Below are 21,560 nucleotides of genomic sequence, written 5' to 3' on the forward strand. Positions count from 1 at the left end.
TATCAATGCTGTCGCTCTTGCTGCTGGTGATTCTCTGATCCACCTCTACGCAGACGACACCATTCTGTATACATCTGGCCCTTATTTGGACACTGTGTTAACAAACCTCTAAACGAGCTTCAAAGCCATACAACACTCCTTCCGTGGACTACAACTGCTCTTAAATGCTAGTATAACTAAATGCATGCTCTTCACCCACCCGCCCAACTTGCATCACTACTCTGGACGGTTCTGACTTAGAATATGTGAACAACTACAAATACCTAAGTGTCTGGTTAGACTGTAAACTCTCCTTCCAAACTCACATTAAGCATCTCCAATCCAAAATTAAATCTAGAACTGGCTTCCTATTTCACAACAAACCTCCTTCACTCATTCCCTCGTAAAACTGACCATCCTACCGATCCTTGACTTTGGCAATGTCATTTACAAAATAGCCTCCAACACTACTCAGCAAATTGGATGTAGTCTATCATAGTGCTATCCGTTTTGTCACTAAAGCCTCATATACTACCCACCACTGCGACCTGTATGCTCTCGTTGGCTGACACTCGCTACATATCCGTCGCCAAACCCACTGGCTCCAGGTCATCTATAAGTCTTTGCTAGGTAAACCCCCGCCTTCTCTCAGCTCACTGGTAACCATAGCAACTCCAACAAGAAGCTCCCACGCTGAGGTCTGTCCAACGCTGGTCCGACCAAGCTGACTCCACACTCCAAGACTGCTTCCATCACGTGGACTGGGAGATGTTTCGTATTGCGTCAGACAACAACATTGACGAATACGCTGATACGGTGTGCGAGTTCATTAGAACGTGCGTTGAAGATGTCGTTCCCATAGCAACGATTAAAACATTCCCTAACCAGAAACCGTGGATTGATGGCAGCATTCGTGTGAAACTGAAGGCACGAACCACTGCTTTTAATCAGGGCAAGGTGTCTGGTAACATGGCTGAATACAAACAGTGCAGCTATTCCCTCCGCAAGGCTATCAAACAAGCTAAGCGCCAGTACAGAGACAAAGTAGAATCTCAATTCAACGGCTCAGACACAAGAGGTATGTGGCAGGGTCTACAGTCAATCACGGACTACAGGAAGAAACCCAGCCCAGTCACGGACCAGGATGTCTTGCTCCCAGGCAGACTAAATAACTTTTTGCCCGCTTTGAGGACAATACAGTGCCACTGACACGGCCTGCAACGGAAACATGCGGTCTCTCCTTCACTGCAGCCGAAGTGAGTAAGACATTTAAACGTGTTAACCCTCGCAAGGCTGCAGGCCCAGACGGCATCCCCAGCCGCGCCCTCAGAGCATGCGCAGACCAGCTGGCCGGTGTGTTTACGGACATATTCAATCAATCCCTATACCAGTCTGCTGTTCCCACATGCTTCAAGAGGGCCACCATTGTTCCTGTTCCCAAGAAAGCTAAGGTAACTGAGCTAAACGACTACCGCCCGTAGCACTCACATCCGTCATCATGAAGTGCTTTGAGAGACTAGTCAAGGACCATATCACCTCCACCCTACCTGACACCCTTGACCCACTCCAATTTGCTTACCGCCCAAATAGGTCCACAGACGATGCAATCTCAACCACACTGCACACTGCCCTAACCCATCTGGACAAGAGGAATACCTATGTGAGAATGCTGTTCATCGACTACAGCTCGGCATTCAACACCATAGTACCCTCCAAGCTCGTCATCAAGCTCGAGACCCTGGGTCTCGACCCTGCCCTGTGCAACTGGGTACTGGACTTCCTGACGGGCCGCCCCCAGGTGGTGAGGGTAGGCAACAACATCTCCTCCCCGCTGATCCTCAACACTGGGGCCCCACAAGGGTGCGTTCTGAGCCCTCTCCTGTACTCCCTGTTCACCCACGACTGCGTGGCCATGCACGCCTCCAACTCAATCATCAAGTTTGCGGACGACACAACAGTGGTAGGCTTGATTACCAACAACGACGAGACGGCCTACAGGGAGGAGGTGAGGGCCCTCGGAGTGTGGTGTCAGGAAAATAACCTCACACTCAACGTCAACAAAACTAAGGAGATGATTGTGGACTTCAGGAAACAGCAGAGGGAACACCCCCATCCACATCGATGGAACAGTAGTGGAGAGGGTAGCAAGTTTTAAGTTCCTCGGCATACACATCACAGACAAACTGAATTGGTCCATTCACACAGACAGCATCGTGAGGAAGGCGCAGCAGCGCCTCTTCAACCTCAGGAGGCTGAAGAAATTCGGCTTGTCACCAAAAGCACTCACAAACTTCTACAGATGCACAATCGAGAGCATCCTGGCGGGCTGTATCACCGCCTGGTATGGCAACTGCACCGCCCTCAACCGTAAGGCTCTCCAGAGGGTAGTGAGGTCTGCACAACGCATCACCGGGGGCAAACTACCTGCCCTCCAGGACACCTACACCACCCGATGCTACAGGAAGGCCATAAAGATCATCAAGGACATCAACCACCCGAGCCACTGCCTGTTCACCCCGCTGCCATCCAGAAGGCGAGGTCAGTACAGGTGCATCAAAGCTGGGACCGAGAGACTGAAAAACAGCTTCTATCTCAAGGCCATCAGACTGTTAAACAGCCACCACTAACATTGAGTGGCTACTGCCAACACACTGTCAATGACACTGACTCTACTCCAGCCACTTTAATCATGGGAATTGATGGGAAATGATGTAAATATATCACTAGCCACTTTAAACAATGCTACCTTATATAATGTTACTTACCCTACATTGTTCATCTCATATGCATACGTTGATACTGTACTCTATATCATCGACTGCATCCTTATGTAATACATGTATCACTAGCCACTTTAACTATGCCACTTGGTTTACATACTTATCTCATATGTATATACTGTACTCGATATCATCTACTGTATCTTGCCTATGCTGCTCTGTACCATCACTCATTCATATATCCTTATGTACATATTCTTTATCCCCTTACACTGTGTATGACAGTAGTTTTTTTTTTTTTTTTTTTTTTGGAATTGTTAGTTAGATTACCTGCTCGTTATTACTGCATTGTCGGAACTAGAAGCACAAGCATTTCGCTACACTCGCATTAACATCTGCTAACCATGTGTATGTGACAAATAAAATTTGATTTGATTTGATTTACCTGTAGCACACGCTCCAGCAGGTATATTTCACTGGTCATCCCCAAAGCCAACATCTACTTTGGCCACCTTTCCTTCCAGTTCTCTGCTGCCAATGACTGGAACGAATTGCAAAAGTCACTGAAGCTGGAGTCTTATCTCCCTCACTAACTATAAGCATCAGCTGCCAGAGCTGCTTACCGATCACTGCACCTGTACACAGCTCATCTGTAAATAGCCCACCCAACTACCTTATCCCCATATTGCTTTTGTTTTTTTGCACCCTGGTATCTCTACTTGCACATCATCTGCACATCTATCACTCCAGTGCTAATGCTAAATTGTAATTATTTCATCACTATGGCCTATTTATTGCCTTACCTCCCTAATCTTACTACATTTGCACACACTGTATATCAGTTTTTCTATTGTGTTGTTGACTGTATGTTCGAATGTGTAACTGTGTTGTATTTGTCACACTGCTTTGCTTTATATTGGCCAGGTAGCAGTTGTAAATGAGAACTTGTTCTCAACTGGCCTACCTGGTTAAATAAAGGTGAAATAAATAAAATAGTAAAATATGCGTAAGTGTAATGTACTTGAATTAATCCATGCCAGTGTGTTGTGTAATGTTGCCACTTATGAATTACAATTCTAAAAGCAAAATAGCGTAGATCCTGTTATCCTCATTGTGCAATAGTTATTCAGCTACTGAGGAAAATATCAGTTCAATATAAAAGTGCTCCTTTATTAAACCAATGTGTTTCAGCATTAAAGCATTCATCATGGTGCATGTGTACAGGCAGAACAGGCCAAGTGTATAGTTCCCATTCTAAATGGGCATCTGCCCGCATCACAGTCCAACAGGCCAAAACCAAGCGACAGTGCTCCATGAAGAAGCAAGCCCATCTTTCAGCCTGATCTAGCGTCCCCCGTCCCTACTCATCACCATGGGCTACAGTAGATTAGTCCATACAAAGTGCAACATTTTCTGTCCGAGCCATAATCATGACTTCCATTCCCTGTTCTCGCTCTGTTTCCAGCTGAAAACCCAATGAAACATGAATTGAAATGAATTTAACTAAATCGCCTAACTAACCATCTGGCATAGCAGGGATGTGAAGAATGTCCTTGTCCTTCTAAGACATTCTTCTGAATGGGATATCTAGTCAAAGACAGAGTAAGAAGAGGGGCAGAAACTGCTTCTCCAATAGAAATCCCCGATCAAGCTTGTAGGCGATGTCATGGTGACTTTGGCTAGCTAACTTCATGGGTAGGAACACATCACCGGGTCTAACATTCGTCTTGTGCAGGCTGTCAAATCAAAGGCACTCCTTCGATATATAGTTGTTTTTGACAAAAATGAAAACGTGTCAGTTCGTCACTTTCACAAAATTAGAGTAATAACATGTTCAACTACTTAAGACATTGGCTCGAATCTAGGATGCCCCAATGGACTAGACTCGAGACGAGTCTAGTCCATTGAGGTAGCATGATGGTGGACCAGACACAAGCATGGACTTGTCAGAATCAGGTATGTGCCACTTCTGTCAACCTTACTAACATTTAAAGTTTTCTATCCTAATTTCAGGAAACTAGGCGTATGCCGCGGGTCACTACGTCACAGGAGAAAGAAACAAAGAACATTTGAACGTAATATGTATTTATTTTCCTTCTGGAACATGTGAACTTTCATGTGCCTTAATTACAGACTTGTATGCCATCTGTAACTATGAATATATATATTTTTAAATTACGAGCCTAGTTGGTTTAGCCACAGAAATGCAGAAACCTTTCCACTAGCCATGATTGGCTGAGATAATGAGAGGGCTGGACATGCCGAGAGATGAGTTTGGATTGGTCTGCCATATAGCACGCTTCTGTCTATTTGAGCTGGTCAGTATGTGTAGGTAATCCTGTCTAACGCAGCTTTTTTTTATTTTTAGAACTACATAAGTGTTGCTCACTACTTTCTGGAGGACCCAGTTTTGAAATGAGTGGAATTTGAGTATGATAGCTAAGGAGAAAACACCTGTCTCCGGAATACATCTTCAAACTAATGGCAACCATTGCATCCGAGACAGTGAGAGACGTCCATCCATGATGTACACTACCGTTCAAAAGTTTGGGCTCACTTAGAAATGTACTTGTTTTTTAACCCCCTCTTGAAACTCTGGGGGCAGTATTTCATTTTTGGATAAAAAACGTTCCCGTTTTAAACGGGATATTTTGTCACGACAAGATGCTCGACTATGCATATAATTGACAGCTTTGGATAGAAAACACTCTGACATTTCCAAAACTGCAAAGATATTGTCTGTGAGTGCAACAGAACTGCTGTTACAGGCGAAACCCAGATAAAAATCCAATCAGGAAGTGCCCCATATTTTGAAAGCGCTGCATGCCAATGACTCCTTATATGGCTGTGAATGGGCTACGAATGAGCTTACGTTTTCTACGTATTCCCCAAGGTGTCTACAGCATTGTGACGTCTTTTTACGCATTTATGTTGAAGAATAGCCGTAAGGGACCACATTGAGCAAGTGGTCACATGATGGCTCCCGCAGAAAATCTTGCGTAAAGTACAGAAGTAGCCATTATTCCAATCGCTTCTAATGAGAAACCAATTGGTAGATATATTATCGAATAGATATGTGAAAAACACCTTGAGGATTGATTCTAAACAACGTTGGCCATGTTTCTGTCAATATTATGGAGCTAATTTGGAAAAAAGTTTGGCGTTGTAGTGACCGCATTTTCCGGGCGATTTCTCAGCCAAACGTGAAGAACAAACGGGAGCTATTTCGCCTACAAAAATAATATTTTTGGGAAAAAGGAACATTTGCTATCCAACTGGGAGTCTCGTGAGTGAAAACATCCGAAGTTCTTCAAAGGTAAATTATTTAATTTGATTGCTTTTCTTATTTTCGTGAAAATGTTGCCTGCTGCTAGCAGTGCATAATGCTATGCTAGGCTATGATAAACTTACACAAATGCTTGTCTAGCGTTGGCTGTAAAGCATATTTTGAAAATCTGAGATGACAGTGTGATTTACAAAAGGCTAAGCTGTGTCTCAATATATTTAATTTGAGATTTTCATGAATAGGAATATTTTCTAGGGATATGCATGTCCGCTGCGTTATGCTAATTAGTTTCAGGCGATGATTACGCACCCGGATCCGGGAAGGGTAGTATCAATTAAGGTATAGGGGGCAGCATTTTCACTTTTGGTTAAATAGCGTGCCCAATTTCAACATCCTGCTACTCATGCCAGGAATATATGATATGCATATTATTATTAGATGTGGATAGAAAACACTGAAGTTTCTAAAACTCTTTCAATCATGTCTGTGACTATAACAGAACTTATGTAGCAGGCAAAACCCAGAGAACTAACTGTTCAGAATTTTTTTCTTTTTTGCCTCTGACCGTTCCCTCCGTTGTCTTTGCCAAGGGATATTTGATAGGGACCATTTTACAGTTCCTACCACTTCCACTGGATGTCACCAGTCTTTGGAATTTGGTTGAGGTTATTCATTTGTGCAAAGAAGAAGAAGCACATCCTGGAACAAGGTTACCCTATTGAGAGTTGCGCAAGACGTAAAAAGGAGCATGGTTTGTTTACTTGCTGTATTGAACACAGATAGCCCCGTCTACAATTTGATCGATTATTAACATTTAAAAATACCTAAAGTTGTATTACAAAAGTAGTTTGAAATATTTTGGCAAGGTTTATTAGGCAACTTTTGAAATGTTTTGTAGTGACGTTCTGTTTTTGTAAGCTGTTTTTTTTGTAAGCGCGCTTTATAAATGGACATTTTGGGTATATATGGACGGAATTAATTGAAAAAAAAGGACCAATTGTGATGTTTATGGGACATATTGGAGTGCCAACAAAAGAAGCTTGTCAAAGGTAATGCATGTTTTATATTTTATTTCAGCGTTTTGTGTAGCGCCTGCAGGTTTGAAATATGCTACCCTCTTTATTGACATAGTGCTATCATCAGATAATAGCTTCTTAATGCTTTCACCGAAAAGCTTTTTAAAATCTGACATGTTGGCTGGATTCACAACGAGTGTAGCTTTAATTGAGTATCTTACATGTGTGATTTAATGAATGTTTGACTTTATATCATTATTTGAATTTGCCGCGCTGCATTTTCCCTGTTTTTTCCCCCAAGTGGGACGCAAGCGTCCCCTATACCATAAGAAGTATTAAAGAAAAGCACATTAAAATAACATCAAATTGATCAGAAATACAGTGTAGACATTGTCAATGTTGTAAATGACTACTATAGCTGGAAACGGCTGATTTTTTATGGAATATCGACATAGGCATTATCAGCAACCATCACTCCTGTGTTCCAATGACAATTCTGTTAGCACAGCCGAAAACTGTTGTGCTGATTAAAGAAGCATTCAAACTGGACTTCTTTAGACTAGTTGAGTATCTGGAACATCAGCATTTGTGGGTTCGATTACAGGCTCAAAATGGCAAGAAACAAACAATTGTGTTCTGAAACTCGTCAGTCTTCTTGTTCTGAGAAATTAAGGCTATTCCATGCGAGAAATTTCCAAGAAACTGAAGATCTCGTACAAGGCTGTGTACTACTCCCTTCACAGAACAGCGCAAACTGACTAACCAGAAACTAAAGAGGAGCGGGAGGCTGCCGTGCACAACTGAGCAAGAGGACAAGTACATTAGAGTGTCTAGTTTGAGAAACAGATGCCTCACAAGTCCTCAACTGGCAGCTTCATTAAATAGTACCCGCAAAACACCGGTCTCAATGTCAATAGTGAAGAGGTTGACTCCGGGAATGCTTTTCTTCTAGGTAGAGTTCCTCTGTCCAGTGTCTGTGTTATTTTGCCCATCTTAATCTTTTACTGTTATTGGGCAATCTGAGATATGTTTTTTTCTTTGCAACTCTGCCTTGAAGGCCACACTTAAGAGGATGTGAATGATGCTGAATGGGTGTAAACAAAGAATAGCTCTCCAGTAGGTACTAAAACATTCAAAGGCCATTTTCTCAAAAATGAAGTTACAAGTTCATCAACTTTCAAAGCAGAATTACTTTCCCATTGTTCCTCAAATGCAGTGTATGATATACCATTTTGTAGCTCTGTGTCTCTGCTTTTATCCAATGTAAAAAAACACCATTTCAAATTTTGCTACATAAGACCGAATCAAGGCGGTCGGTCACATATAATAATCCAGGAGTTACAGTAACTGGATGTGAGATTGATGAATAAAATGCAAGAGACATTGCATTGTTGTGTAATGTTGTCAGTTACTAATTTTAATTCAATAAGCAAAATTGTTAAGGTTTGGCCACTTTCCTATTTATCTCATTGTACAATATTTATTCAGCCACTGAGGTAAATTTATGATTTTGGTTAATATTCTTTTGAAGAAACAACTCTGTAAATAAGCAGTATCATGGGAATTCCAGCAGCCACTAACCCATCTCAACTTGTTGGTGTGATCATCTGCTCAGGATAAAAACATTGCGGGCATGCCAATGGCACGGTCTCCGACCAAACATTTGAGGCCCTACTCTTGGCCACAGAGACAACATTATGATGTTTTAAATCTACTTTCCTGCTATTCTACACATTTTGCCATGGGGCAAAGAGAAAGATTTACAGTTTAAAAGCTAATTTCCTACAATTGTGCACATTTTGCCATGGCTTATGCAGTGTTCTTATGCTAAGTCACTCAAACATTATAACAAAATCAATGGGCCATGACATGACACTTTGGAAATGTTAGATTCTCCAGGACTGTCTAGTTTTTAATTTGGTGGTTGTTAGTTCTCAAAGATAAATACAGCACTCCAATATCTAGATCTGGTTTTAGTTGTTTAAGTTTACATTGAAAATATGTTTTGTCATTCTGAAATAAAAAATATATATATTTTCTGGGGTGGCGGCAACAATTTAAATTGTTTAAACGATTTACATGAACAAAAAGGGGAAACACTGCACATTGATTCTGTTGGAGAATGGAGGGACTTGGAGCTGTCATAGTCAGATAACACACTTGATTAAAGGCTGATCCTTCACCTTGTTTGGTAAGGAATGGGACTATCGTTCAAGGAACCATTTGTATATCATCTACGAAATGACCATTGAATTGTAGGACATATTGCAAACTGTGGCATTAAAACAAATAGCATCTATCATTACAGAATGGGTGTTCAAATAGGCCTATCGCCATGGTTTAGAATGAAATCCTGTCATTAACAAGGCCCTCACGAACCAGCACCTCAGGCCCTGAGGACCCTAGGGCTAATGAACAGAGTTCTGTGTGTGGCCTGGGTTCAACATCGAACATGGACAACTCAGTGAGAAATGAGCAGAGACCAAGAGACTATACTCATTGTATGGTAACGCGTGTGATGCGTCAGACACATAGGTCTGACTCATCCTTCAATTCCATCTGTGAAGGAACTTAGGATCATAAATATCGACCCACACACTATGGCAACTCAAGGCAGAATTGAGCTGAGTGGCAGTGCTATTCCTGATTTTTATATTTCAAGGTTGCTGAAGACATTTGTTTACAACTTAATATGTGTGTAAAGACACAAGACAACAATGCAGGTCAAAAAGATGCAAACCTGTTTGTCCTTATTTTGTATCTTCATGTTTCTCTTCACCGTCGCTGCATCTATGACACAGAAATATATTTCTTTATTAAAGTGAAAAACAAAACACACTAACCTTATTAGGACCTGGTCAAATTATTTGCAAAGGGGGTGGGGGGGGGGTATTTCTAGTTGACTAGTCCTGTAGAAAGTTATTCTGTATAAAAGATCATTGATATTAGTAATCTTAAAATGTAAATGAAACACAGCTGAAGGTAAAATACAATAAACAGGTGATCATTGGTTTGTCACATTTCTCCATCGATAGATTTGTGTTACACTACACCAGGCCTTTTTTTGTGAGACATTAAATCTAGGCCTCCATGATTGGGCACCATGAATAATTACAATGTAATTACTGCAAGTCTGACTCATGTGTCAACTAGTCTAGGCTATATGTGAAATAAAATGTGCAACTGAAGTTAGACACTTGTAAATTACAGCATAACACTTTGAAAGTAGTGAGCCAAACTAGGAAACAAACTACCGGATTAAAATAACCACCAAATGCACTATTGCTTTCTAAATTAAGTTTGCCCTAAACTAAAATCAGACAAAAACGTATTCGCTCATAGCGAGCTCTTATTTGGGGATAGCTTCTTTGTTTATAAGTTTACAAAAGGAACCTTAAGTGGTGCAGGGGGCTATTTTACCTGTGCAACCAGGGTCTTTGTTTTCTGTTGCACAGAGGCGCACCTGGTGTAGATCGCCTACAAAAAATTCCATAGGAATAATTTACCTACCGTTGGGAACGTGCCTTTAATGGTAAGGACTTGTGCTGGCTATCATTAAGTAGTAGCCTATAGAACAGAATTGCTACAAGTTGGCTGGCAAATTGATCGTTCTTATATGATTAAGACCGCGTTAATCATCAAAACATCTCCGCAAAAAAAAAAAAAAACACTACATCGGCGGGAACCGTGTCCTATTTATATTAGCAATCTATCGAGCTAGCCAGTCTGCTAACTCTAATGTCACTGCAATGATGTTATATATTCCAGTCCTTACACGTGTTAACACCCCCTTAAACTCCTCGCAGGGACACCGCCGCTACCCCTCAATAAGACCTCACCTACCCGGGCAACACTCACCAGTCAGGCCATCAGCTGCCGAACACTGGGTTTTACCCCCGCATTTATTTCCAAGGACACAAAACGCCATGACAGTTTAGAAAAATGCATACAAAATTTGAGGGGGGGTGGGAGACGGCGGAAAAAAAACTCCGTACAATTTCTTAATCCTCTTAAAGCACAAGAGCAGAGAGTTCATTCATGAGGGATGCACGAGTTCGAGACTCCCCAACCATACCACAACACAAGACCCAGCAATACAACACAGAGTAAAAAAAAAAAAAGTTAAAAAACCTACTTACCTAAAATGGCTACTGCTGCAGCCAAAATACAAACAGCTATTATTTGGTGAAGTTTAGCACTGGCCGCCTGCTACAACAGCCTAACCTTAATTGGACCCGTAACATTCTATTTTTCATTGGCTGCACCATAGCGCAGCTGGGTCGATGGATATTTCCATTGGTTCTCCAGCTGTCAAACAAGGAGTGCCGTTCTACGTTTGTCTGAGAGCTACATATTGCATATCTTTGCTATTTGGGATCACTGGGACGTCCATACCACCATATAAATTGAAATTGTAAATGTTTAGGGTTATGGCTAAGTTATGTTTAAGGTAAGGGTAGGAGGTGAGGTTAGGATTTAGGATATGGACGTCCCAATGATCTAATATAGCACTAACCCATATTGCAAGCACCATTGTGCACTTTTAGTTATTTGCGTTGATGTGCACCCTTTATGTGATTGGTTGTATAGTAGTAATTCGCTTACCATAAAACCGCACGAAAACCTCCTTTTTCGGCCATGAAAGTCACTCGGTTTTCGGTCCTTCGTTTAACACGTTTTTTTTCGTGGTCTCAATCTAATGGTTTCATTGCTGTACGGCTCTCCGGTGGTTTTATATTTCTTCTTCCTTGCATTCACCAATCATGGTGCTTTCGTTGAAGGAAAAAAATGTAACATTCCACGTCTTTGCTCATGTTTAATTTCCCGGATGTGAAATTTCCTGGATTATAACGCGTTGGCATTCTTCAGTATTTAATCAGCAAAATGTATTTTGTCCGTCAACTGCTGTGAAGTCTTCAGAGTTAGTGACACATTTTGTGATTCCCCATATGGGGTGGTTGTAGATTGCTGTGAGTTAAACCTACAAGTATCATTCAGTCATAACACTTTGTTTTGAAACATGTTTGTATAGGGACATATGCATGGTGAGGTGTCCTGGTTTACCTGGCTAATGCTCAGGTAGGTCACTGTCTAGTTTCTTAGCCTCCCCTTGCTGTAGGCTAGGGTTTACTGTACAAGGGAGATATTCAGTGGCTTGGACAGTTCACCTCGATTATTGTCTGTGACTTTCTCTTGGCTATGCTATAGAGTCAGGTGAATAAACCAGTTGAATACAATGAATAAACCAGGTGAGTCGGGTGAGGTAAGATTATTTATTGCCCATCGGGTGGATAGTAAATTTAAGTCTGTTGTAGTCCTATTCCAGCTTTCATTCTCCATTCAACTGGTATCCAGTAGCAAGCCCCCCCCAAAAAAAATACATATTACAACCTACATGTTGTGATAATTGCATTGTTGTGATAATTGCATTGTATGCGCTATAACCTGTTAATTCATATGCCTTGCGACTGTGATATATAGTTATTTACAGGTCAAGACAATAAGAAGACACAGTGACAGGATCAATTCAACCACACCTTTGTTTAATCACAAAACCGGATAGTAACCACTGTCCAGTGATGTCTACAAAGGACATTGCATGTACAGTAACAGACAGTTACAAGACCTACAGCATGATCAAGCAAGTTAATGTTTCTGACATCTTCGGACCACTAAAGAACTTTTGATTTAGAAATACACAGAGTTACCACAAGTCGCAAAGAAAACAGGAGCTGCCTCCACTATTCCAGCATAATTTTAATTTCAACATTTCAATATAGTCCAATCAACATAAGCTAAATATGATGTGGCTGCCCATGTTTCCTCTTTCTGTGTGGGCGCGTTCGTGCAAGTAGAAAAACATGTTGACTCACCCTAGGTGTAGAGAAAAGCCAATGCCATCCTTCTCTCTTTCATGTTGACGAAATGGTCTATCACTCTGTCATACAGTACACTCTTTTATTTGTTGTTGTCCTACGCTAGCTGGCTAAAATGCTTGCTCGTTAGCCTAAATTCCATTCATGGGCAACTTTAGCTAGTTAACATTAGTCTTCTACATCCAGCTACATATTGAACTTACATCCTCTCAGGCCAGGGGCACAACAATGTATTAATTATCGGTTGGATCTGAACCACATGTCCAAATCTCTATCTCCATCCATGGATAATTTAGGAAATGGACAATTTTAGCTAGCTGCCTAGCTAACCACTGGAGGACAACAGCACAATGAGATGCAACAATTCAAGTTTTTCTGTCAATGACGTGTGCTCTCAATGGGATTTGATAGGAGTGATGTCAAAGCCAAGCTGGCTTCCCTTGACACTTTTTTTGATGCACCAGGACCATTCACAGTTGAGGTCGCTAAGTTTAGCTCAATGCTGATTAGCACATTTTTGATACTTTTTTTGTCAAGGAAGGCCAGATGCTCGCTGACTTCCCTTACCTTCATGAAGGAAAATTATGAAACAGAGAGACTAAAGATACATTCTTTTTTTCCCCAATTTTTTGGGGAAGCCTGGTTCCCCTTGGCATCCATGATCCAGCCACTGATGATATCCCAAATCCTGGTACTGTAGCACATGACTAACTTCCTCTGGGATTCAATCAATCAAGCACCACATGCACCATTGGTACCAGGTTAACAATTGTGTTGATTTCTAGGCCTATATGAAAGTATCCATTGTTAATGCATAACCACCTACTAACTAGATAAACTAAGTGGAAACAGTAGGCCTGTAAAATTAAGTGCTACCAACCTCCCCACACAGAAGCCCTTTCCCTAATGAGATGTCTCTTCTGAAAATAAATGACTTCATTTCCATCAAAGGATGCCGGTTATACAAAATTGCTTAATAGAATCTTAAATATTGGGTAGCTGTTACAGAATGTCACTATAAGCATTGTTATTGTAACATTGTTACCACTTTTCATTATGTCACAATATGCTTTGGTATTGTAACTTTGCTATAACTTTTTATAATGTAACAATAACAGTTATTTTAACATCTCTACCACTTTTCATGATGTCACAATAACAGTGCTTCTTCTTGGTCAGGTTTTATTATAAAATATAATGTGTTCTCGATGACTTACCTGGTTAGTTAAGGCAAAAACAAGCTTGATAGCTAGGGCATTCATAAAATATTCATAAGCACTACATAAATACTTCACAAATAATGTTGCCACCATTTATATACATGGTTGGGGAGTATCGAATTACATGTAATCCGTTACATGTAAGGCCTTAGAAAAAAAACAGTAACTAATCTGTTACACTACCAGCAAAAATATTGTAATAAGATTTTTTGAAAAACTAGATAATTACTTCAGAATTACTTTTAAGTTCATAAAGGATGTTTGCGAAGAAAAAATATTTGACACTTCTCTGTTTTCTCAATGACAATCAAATCAGCATTGCAAAAATTTAAATGTAATTTTTTTTCACCTGAGCGAGTCTGACCACAAGTCAGAGACCACTATGATGACACACCAAATGTGTTTGATGGATTGCTGGAAAAGAGCAAGAATAGGTTTTTGTAGGCTACAGTCCAAGCTATGTCTTCAAATGGTGTGACTGCTGTCGGCATTCCAAAAATTATCCAACTTGAATAAACGCTTGGAGGTAAGGATGACAGCAGTGGTATAGTCTACGGCGATACGGATATCACTTATTATTGATATCTACTTACCGCATTGACGTGACTCACACTGCTGCACTCTCATTTAGCTATTTGGGCCTTACGGATTGTGGTTGTTTTGGATGGCTATTCACACATCTAAATGTGTATTTGAACCCAATAATAGTTGAATTCAATAAGTTTAAATGGCCTATCAATCAATGTTTTTTAAACCAATGGACAGCCATGCAACAGCTGCATAGTGCGGATCCCAGCCTATGGAATGAAAGTGGGGCTTTTATTGCTCAATCCAATTCATGCTGATAAAAAAAATCCATAGACCTGATGGACACATGCTCAAACCCATACCGTTTTGATAGACTTAAAGAGGCAATCTGTAGTTGCTCCATCCATTTTTGGATTTATAAATTATATATATACAGTGCCTTGCGAAAGTATTCGGCCCCCTTGAACTTTGCGACCTTTTGCCACATTTCAGGCTTCAAACATAAAGATATAAAACTGTATTTTTTTGTGAAGAATCAACAACAAGTGGGACACAATCATGAAGTGGAACGACATTTATTGGATATTTCAAACTTTTTTAACAAATCAAAAACTGAAAAATTGGGCGTGCAAAATTATTCAGCCCCCTTAAGTTAATACTTTGTAGCGCCACCTTTTGCTGCGATTACAGCTGTAAGTCGCTTGGGGTATGTCTCTATCAGTTTTGCACATCGAGAGACTGAAATGTTTTCCCATTCCTCCTTGAAAAACAGCTCGAGCTCAGTGAGGTTGGATGGAGAGCATTTGTGAACAGCAGTTTTCAGTTCTTTCCACAGATTCTCGATTGGATTCAGGTCTGGACTTTGACTTGGCCATTCTAACACCTGGATATGTTTATTTTTGAACCTTCCCTGTCCCTGCTGAAGAAAAGCAGGCCCAAACCATGATGCTGCCACCACCATGTTTGACAGTGGGGATGGTGTGTTCAGGGTGATGAGCTGTGTTGCTTTTACGCCAAACATAACGTTTTGCATTGTTGCCAAAAAGTTCCATTTTGGTTTCATCTGACCAGAGCACCTTCTTCCACATGTTTGGTGTGTCTCCCAGGTGGCTTGTGGCAAACTTTAAACAACACTTTTTATGGATATCTTTAAGAAATGGCTTTGTTCTTGCCACTCTTCCATAAAGGCCAGATTTGTGCAATATACCACTGATTGTTGTCCTATGGACAGAGTCTCCCACCTCAGCTGTAGATCTCTGCAGTTCATCCAGAGTGATCATTGGCCTCTTGGCTGCATCTCTGATCAGTCTTCTCCTTGTATGAGCTGAAAGTTTAGAGGGACGGCCAGGTCTTGGTAGAGTTGCAGTGGTCTGATACTCCTTCCATTTCAATATTATCGCTTGCACAGTGCTCCTTGGGATGTTTAAAGCTTGGGAAATCTTTTTGTATCCAAATCCGGCTTTAAACTTCTTCACAACAGTATCTCAGACCTGCCTGGTGTGTTCCTTGTTCTTCATGATGCTCTCTGCCCTTTTAACGGACCTCGGAGACTATCACAGTGCAGGTGCATTTATACGGAGACTTGATTACACACAGGTGGATTGTATTTATCATCATTAGTCATTTAGGTCAACATTGGATCATTCAGAGATCCTCACTGAACTTCTGGAGAGAGTTTGCTGCACTGAAAGTAAAGGGGCTGAATAATTTTGCACGCCCAATTTTTCAGTTTTTGATATGTTAAAAAAGTTTGAAATATCCAATAAATGTTGTTCCACTTCATGATTGTGTCCCACTTGTTGTTGATTCTTCACAAAAAAATACAGTTTTATATCTTTATGTTTGAAGCCTGAAATGTGGCAAAAGGTCGCAAAGTTCAAGGGGGCCGAATACTTTCGCAAGGCACTGTATACAGTTGAAGTCAGAAGTTTACATACACCTCAGCAAAGTACATTTAAACTCAGTTTTGAACAATTCCTGACATTTAATCCTAGTAAAAATGTCCTGTCGTAAATCAGTTAGGATCACCACTTTATTTGAAGAATGTGAAATGTCAGAATAATAGTAGAATTATTTATTTCAGCTTTTATTTCTTTCATCACATTCCCAGTGGGTCAGAAGTTTACATACACTTAATTAGTATTTTGTAGCATTGCCTTTAAATGGTTTAACTTGGGTCAAATGTTTCAGGAAGCCTTCCACAAGCTTCCCACAATAAATTGGGTGCATTTTGGCCCATTCCTCCTGACAGAGCTGGTGTAACTGTAAAGGTTTGTCGGCCTCCTTGCTCACACATGCTTTTTCAGTTCTGCTCACAAATTTTTTGTAGGATGAGGGCAGGGCTTTGTGATGGCCACTCCAATACCTTGACTTTGTTGTCCTTAAGCCATTTTGCCACAACTGTGGAAGTATGCTTGGGATCATTGTCAATTTGGAAGACCCATTTGCGACCAAGTTTTAACTTCCTGTAAGGTGCTGGGTGTCGTGAGGGTGAAGTCAGGCGCAGGAAAAGCAGAGAGTTCAATATAGTGCTCCTTTAATGCACACACGGTGAACCACGGCCACCCCACTTATGGGTGCTCAAACAAAATGTCCCAGACACAGGGAACGAAAACAGTCCAGCACTAAATACACAAACACGTTCGTCTGTAGCAAACACCAGGGTTACAATGATCAAAGAAACGGGCGGGCCGGCTGACTAATAAAGCCTAACTAATACAACCAACTCAAAACAGGTGTAATCAATAAACACATAAGGAGGGAGAGAAAAGAATCAGTGGCAGCTAGTAGGCCGGCGACGACAACCGCCGAGCGCCACCCGAACGGGAAGGGGAGCCACCTTCGGTTGGAGTCGTGACACTTCCTGACTGATGTCTTGAGATGTTGCTTCAATATATTCAAATAATTTTCCACCCTCAATGAGGCCATCTATTTTGTGAAGAGCACCAGTCCCTCCTGCAGCAAAGCGCACCCACAACATGATGCTGCCACCTCCGTGCTTCACGGTTGGGATGGTGTTCTTCGGCTTGCAAGCCTCCCCTTTTTCCTCCAATCATAACGATGGTCATTATGGCCAAACAGTTCTATTTTTGTTTCATCAGACCAGAGGACAAGTCTCCAAAAAGTATGATCTTTGTCCCCATGTGCAGTTGCAGTTATTGAGCAGTGGCTTCTTCCTTGGCTTCTTCTTTGCTGAGCAGCCTTTCAGGCTATGTCGATATAGGACTCGTTTTACTGTGGATATAGATACTTTTGTACCTGTTTCCTCCAGCCTTTTCACAAGGTCCTTTGCTGTCGTTCTAGGATTGATTTGCACTTTTCGCACCAATGTACGTTCATCTCTAGGAGACAGAACGCGTCTCCTTCCTGAGCGGTATGATGGCTGTGTGGTCCCATGGTGTTTATATTTGCATACTATTGTTTGTACAGATGAACGTGGTACCTTCAGACATTTGGAAACTGCTCCCAAGGATGAACCAGACTTGTGGTCTACAATTTTTTTTCTGAGATCTTGGCTTGGATTTCATTTTATTTTCCCATGATGTCAAGCAAAGAGGCACTGAGTTTGAAGGTAGGCCTTGAAATACATTCACAGGTACACCTCTAACATTTATTGGAATGACTGGAAATCTGATAGGCTTTGTTTTTTAATGTAAAGATATCATTTAATCATATTATTATATGTAGTAGAATGCGATGGGTTAGAAGAAGCCTACATAACCAACCCATAAACTAAAATTGAACATCCATATATGGCCAGCAATGTAAATTTAACATTGATTTATCTTGCAATAGATGTCGTTCAATTGGTAGCATACATTTTTCCAATGCCTCTTAAGGGGAAAGTAATCTAAAACCAACAGAATGTAATCAGATAAAGGTTACTGAGTTTGGGTAATCCAAAACAGGTAATTAGTAACTGTAACGGATTACATTTACAAAGTAACCTACCCAACCCTGTTTCATTAGTATGAGTTTCTGAAGCATGTAGTCTTAGTTTTGAAAAGACTCCATAAAGTGCGTAATTCGTTCAAAGTGGGACTAAAACTTTTAATGCAAGTCGGTACACGGCGGCCAAATGTCAATGACATGGTTCAAAGTAGAGGAGAGATTGACTGCATCACTATTGGTCTTTGAGCGAGGTGTTGATGTGTTGAAAGTACCAACCTGTCTGTTCAACAGTTGGCACGGAGTTCGGACACTCATCAGTATCACACAAGACATGCAACCAGAGGTCTCTTCACAGTCCCCAGGTCCAGAACAAAAGCTGTGAAACACAGTATTAAATAGAGCCATGACTAAATGGAACTATCTGCCACCCCAGGTAACCTAACACAGCAATAAACCCAGATTTTAAAAAACGGTTAAAAGAACACCTTACGGCACAACGGGGACTGTGAAGAGACACACAGACATTTTTATGCATTTTCTATTGTATTATGGACCGTATGTGATACATGGTTGGGATACGACTGTGATTTGTACTTGTCTCACCTGGCAGTCTTAAAATGATGCTCTTGCTGTGGGTTGCTCTGGATGGGAGTGTCTGTTAAATGACTCAATTGTAATGTAAATGTAGTGCTATGTATATTTATGTATATTATATATTTCATTTGTTGTGTTGTTTCCTGTTTGCTGTGTTGTTTTCCAGGAAGTGTAGTCCCTGCCTTGGCAGCAACTAATTGGGGATCCTAATAAATATTAAAAATACAATGTAGAAACTGTTTTCCTACATTGGAACGACCTGCAGATGTCTTCTTTGTTTTTTGAAATGTATTTTTTGACTTTCTGTTTAAAAAAAAAAAGTACTTATACTCTCTTGATGACAACAAATTGCTGTTGAATTCGTAAAATAACAGTTCAGTATGTATTTACTCATTTTCGATATTCTGAAGTAAAAACTGACCCTGCCCAATGTCTGTACAGGAGGCTACACCTGCAATTCTGCTTATCTTGCCAATGCTTTGATTGAGTCTCAAGAGCTTAGCTGATTCTCCACCCATCTGCTCTACCAGTTACTGCAGTAAGCAAAGCACTGGGTCATGTTCTTTATGCACCAAACAGAGGAAAACAGACTAAAACCAGGAGGAACTGCCTGGGCTTGTCTGTTTCAAAAAGTTTCAAATTCAAGTTTTATTGTAGTTCAGTAATACTGATTAATAAATGATCATTGGGAGTTCTTGTGTAAAAATCACAATTAGAGCTCCACGCTTAGAAATCCCCAATCCATATGCGACTTGAGCATTTTATGAGAAACATATTTGGTTCTGTAAGGGTTAAAGAAGTTAAGCATCTGTTCCGTGCTCCCCTGCAATCCCCGACATTTGCCTTGTTTCCCTGCGCTCCCCCTTCTCACTCCTCTCCTAATTCGCTTGGAACTCAGCCCAGAGAAAGCTAGAAAGTCCAATCTTTTTTTTTATGATTTCGACCTTAAACTTCTCTGCTTTTCTCAGTGAAGTTGTTTCTATCTTCTCATCATTGTTTCAAGCAAGTTGGGATAGCTGGTACTCACTGTCTGGCTCCATTAGGATTTTCCTCTCAAATTCATTAAGACGAAGCCAATGAGTTGACTGCCTGGTTAGTCAGCTCCACTCCATAACCTAACCGCTTATGTTCATTCTCTATATGATATTATATGAATGCAGAAATGGACTGGCCATAGGGCAGCGCGGTCAAATGTCAGATGGTCCAGTTGGCCTGTCTGGGTTTTCTGGGTGGGCTGGTGTGTTAGTACGATTGACATGCAGTAATTTCTATCTTGCCTCATCCATGGAAACTAAGTGATGCTGTAGACCCATGGGTAAGTGGGGTGAATAATCTGCACTTCAATGGAGAGATGAGTCTCATTTATTTTGCGAGTTACACATTCAACAACAGAGGGCGCTATTATGTCACATTAGCCATATGCACAGACAGGTCATATACAGTACAGATCACTGGCTACATGCAGAACAAGATATCAGTACAGCTGAATGCATGGTCTCTTGCTGTGATGGGAGCAGTGTTTGTGTTACTCCAAAACAGTACATCTAAATGCTAAAATATGTGCAGCTGTAATCAGATAAAGGTGGATCATGAAAGTGTAAACGTTCCATGGTCTAAACTGTGAATATTTGGTGTATGTCACTGATATGTCAGCATGAACCATCAACAGAGTGATTAGACCAGTAGCATAGTCTGTAAACATACAGCAAGTAAAATATTAAGCGTAGCGTAAAGATTGATCAGATCCAGTAGTAGGATTCTGTTTGTTAAAGCTATTCTTTTTCACAATGGAACCGGGTGAGAGTTACAGTAAATAAAAATGATGCTTTATGTGGCTCTTGGACACATGTTGAAGAGCCAATCACAGGTGCCGAAAGATTCTCTCCACACACAGATGCTTCAGCTCCGTCTACTCTGTCACATGACATGGGGAGTGAAGTGGAGCCGCTAAATAAGTCTCTTGCACTCCTTATCTCTTTTTGCACGTGTTCAAGGGGAAAGGGAGAAAGAGTTACTATGTCGCCCTTCTCTCAAAATGTTATATTTGGGACCTCTAGAGACGTTTTGTGACAGATATTGTGGGTTCATTTAATTCAATCTCTCAGTGTTGCTGGTTTCCCCACATGACACCTCTTGGGTTATTCCTTTGTGTAGTAGAGTCGCAATAACTCTGTGTAATAGAGTTGTATGGACGGTGTGATTGCCAAGTTTTCTGTTTCAGTCAAGCTGCCAAGCGTGAAACTGACCAAGGGGAGGGGGAGAGGGCTCTGAGGCATTTTAATTTACAGCTTTAAAGTAACTCTGGGCCAGCAAGACAAAAGAAGAGAAATTACACTGAAAACAATGGGCGGGGGGGAAGAGAAGGAGAGAGAAATGACAAAGCATATGGGGTTGGGGAAAAGAGTGCATGGGAGGAGTGGAGTGGAGACCCTTAACTTGGACGTGAGAGG

The 21,560-nt window shown here is 41.0% G+C and overlaps 1 protein-coding gene across 8 annotated transcripts in view; it reads right to left on the reverse strand.

Annotated features, from left to right (window-relative positions):
• The window catches only part of chd6 (chromodomain helicase DNA binding protein 6), a 108,871-nt gene extending 97,100 nt beyond the window's left edge, over positions 1-11,771 (reverse strand). For 3 of the 8 annotated variants that reach the window (XM_024444697.2, XM_024444732.2, XM_024444675.2), the window contains exons 1-2: positions 10,860-11,056; positions 9,742-9,791 (exon numbers count right to left, since the gene is read on the reverse strand). In XM_024444697.2, coding sequence (XP_024300465.1) covers positions 9,742-9,791; positions 10,860-10,929 — 120 coding nt within the window. In that variant the 5' untranslated portion in view covers positions 10,930-11,056. Of the gene's footprint in view, positions 1-9,741; positions 9,792-10,859; positions 11,058-11,140; positions 11,237-11,606 lie in introns of those variants that run through there. The other 5 variants (XM_024444687.2, XM_024444679.2, XM_024444724.2 and 2 more) reach the window with 4 other exon arrangements.
• Between the last annotated feature and the right edge of the window lie 9,789 nt (positions 11,772-21,560).

Source organism: Oncorhynchus tshawytscha, linkage group LG02 (assembly GCF_018296145.1).
Source record: "Oncorhynchus tshawytscha isolate Ot180627B linkage group LG02, Otsh_v2.0, whole genome shotgun sequence".
Classification (NCBI taxonomy): domain Eukaryota; kingdom Metazoa; phylum Chordata; class Actinopteri; order Salmoniformes; family Salmonidae; genus Oncorhynchus; species Oncorhynchus tshawytscha.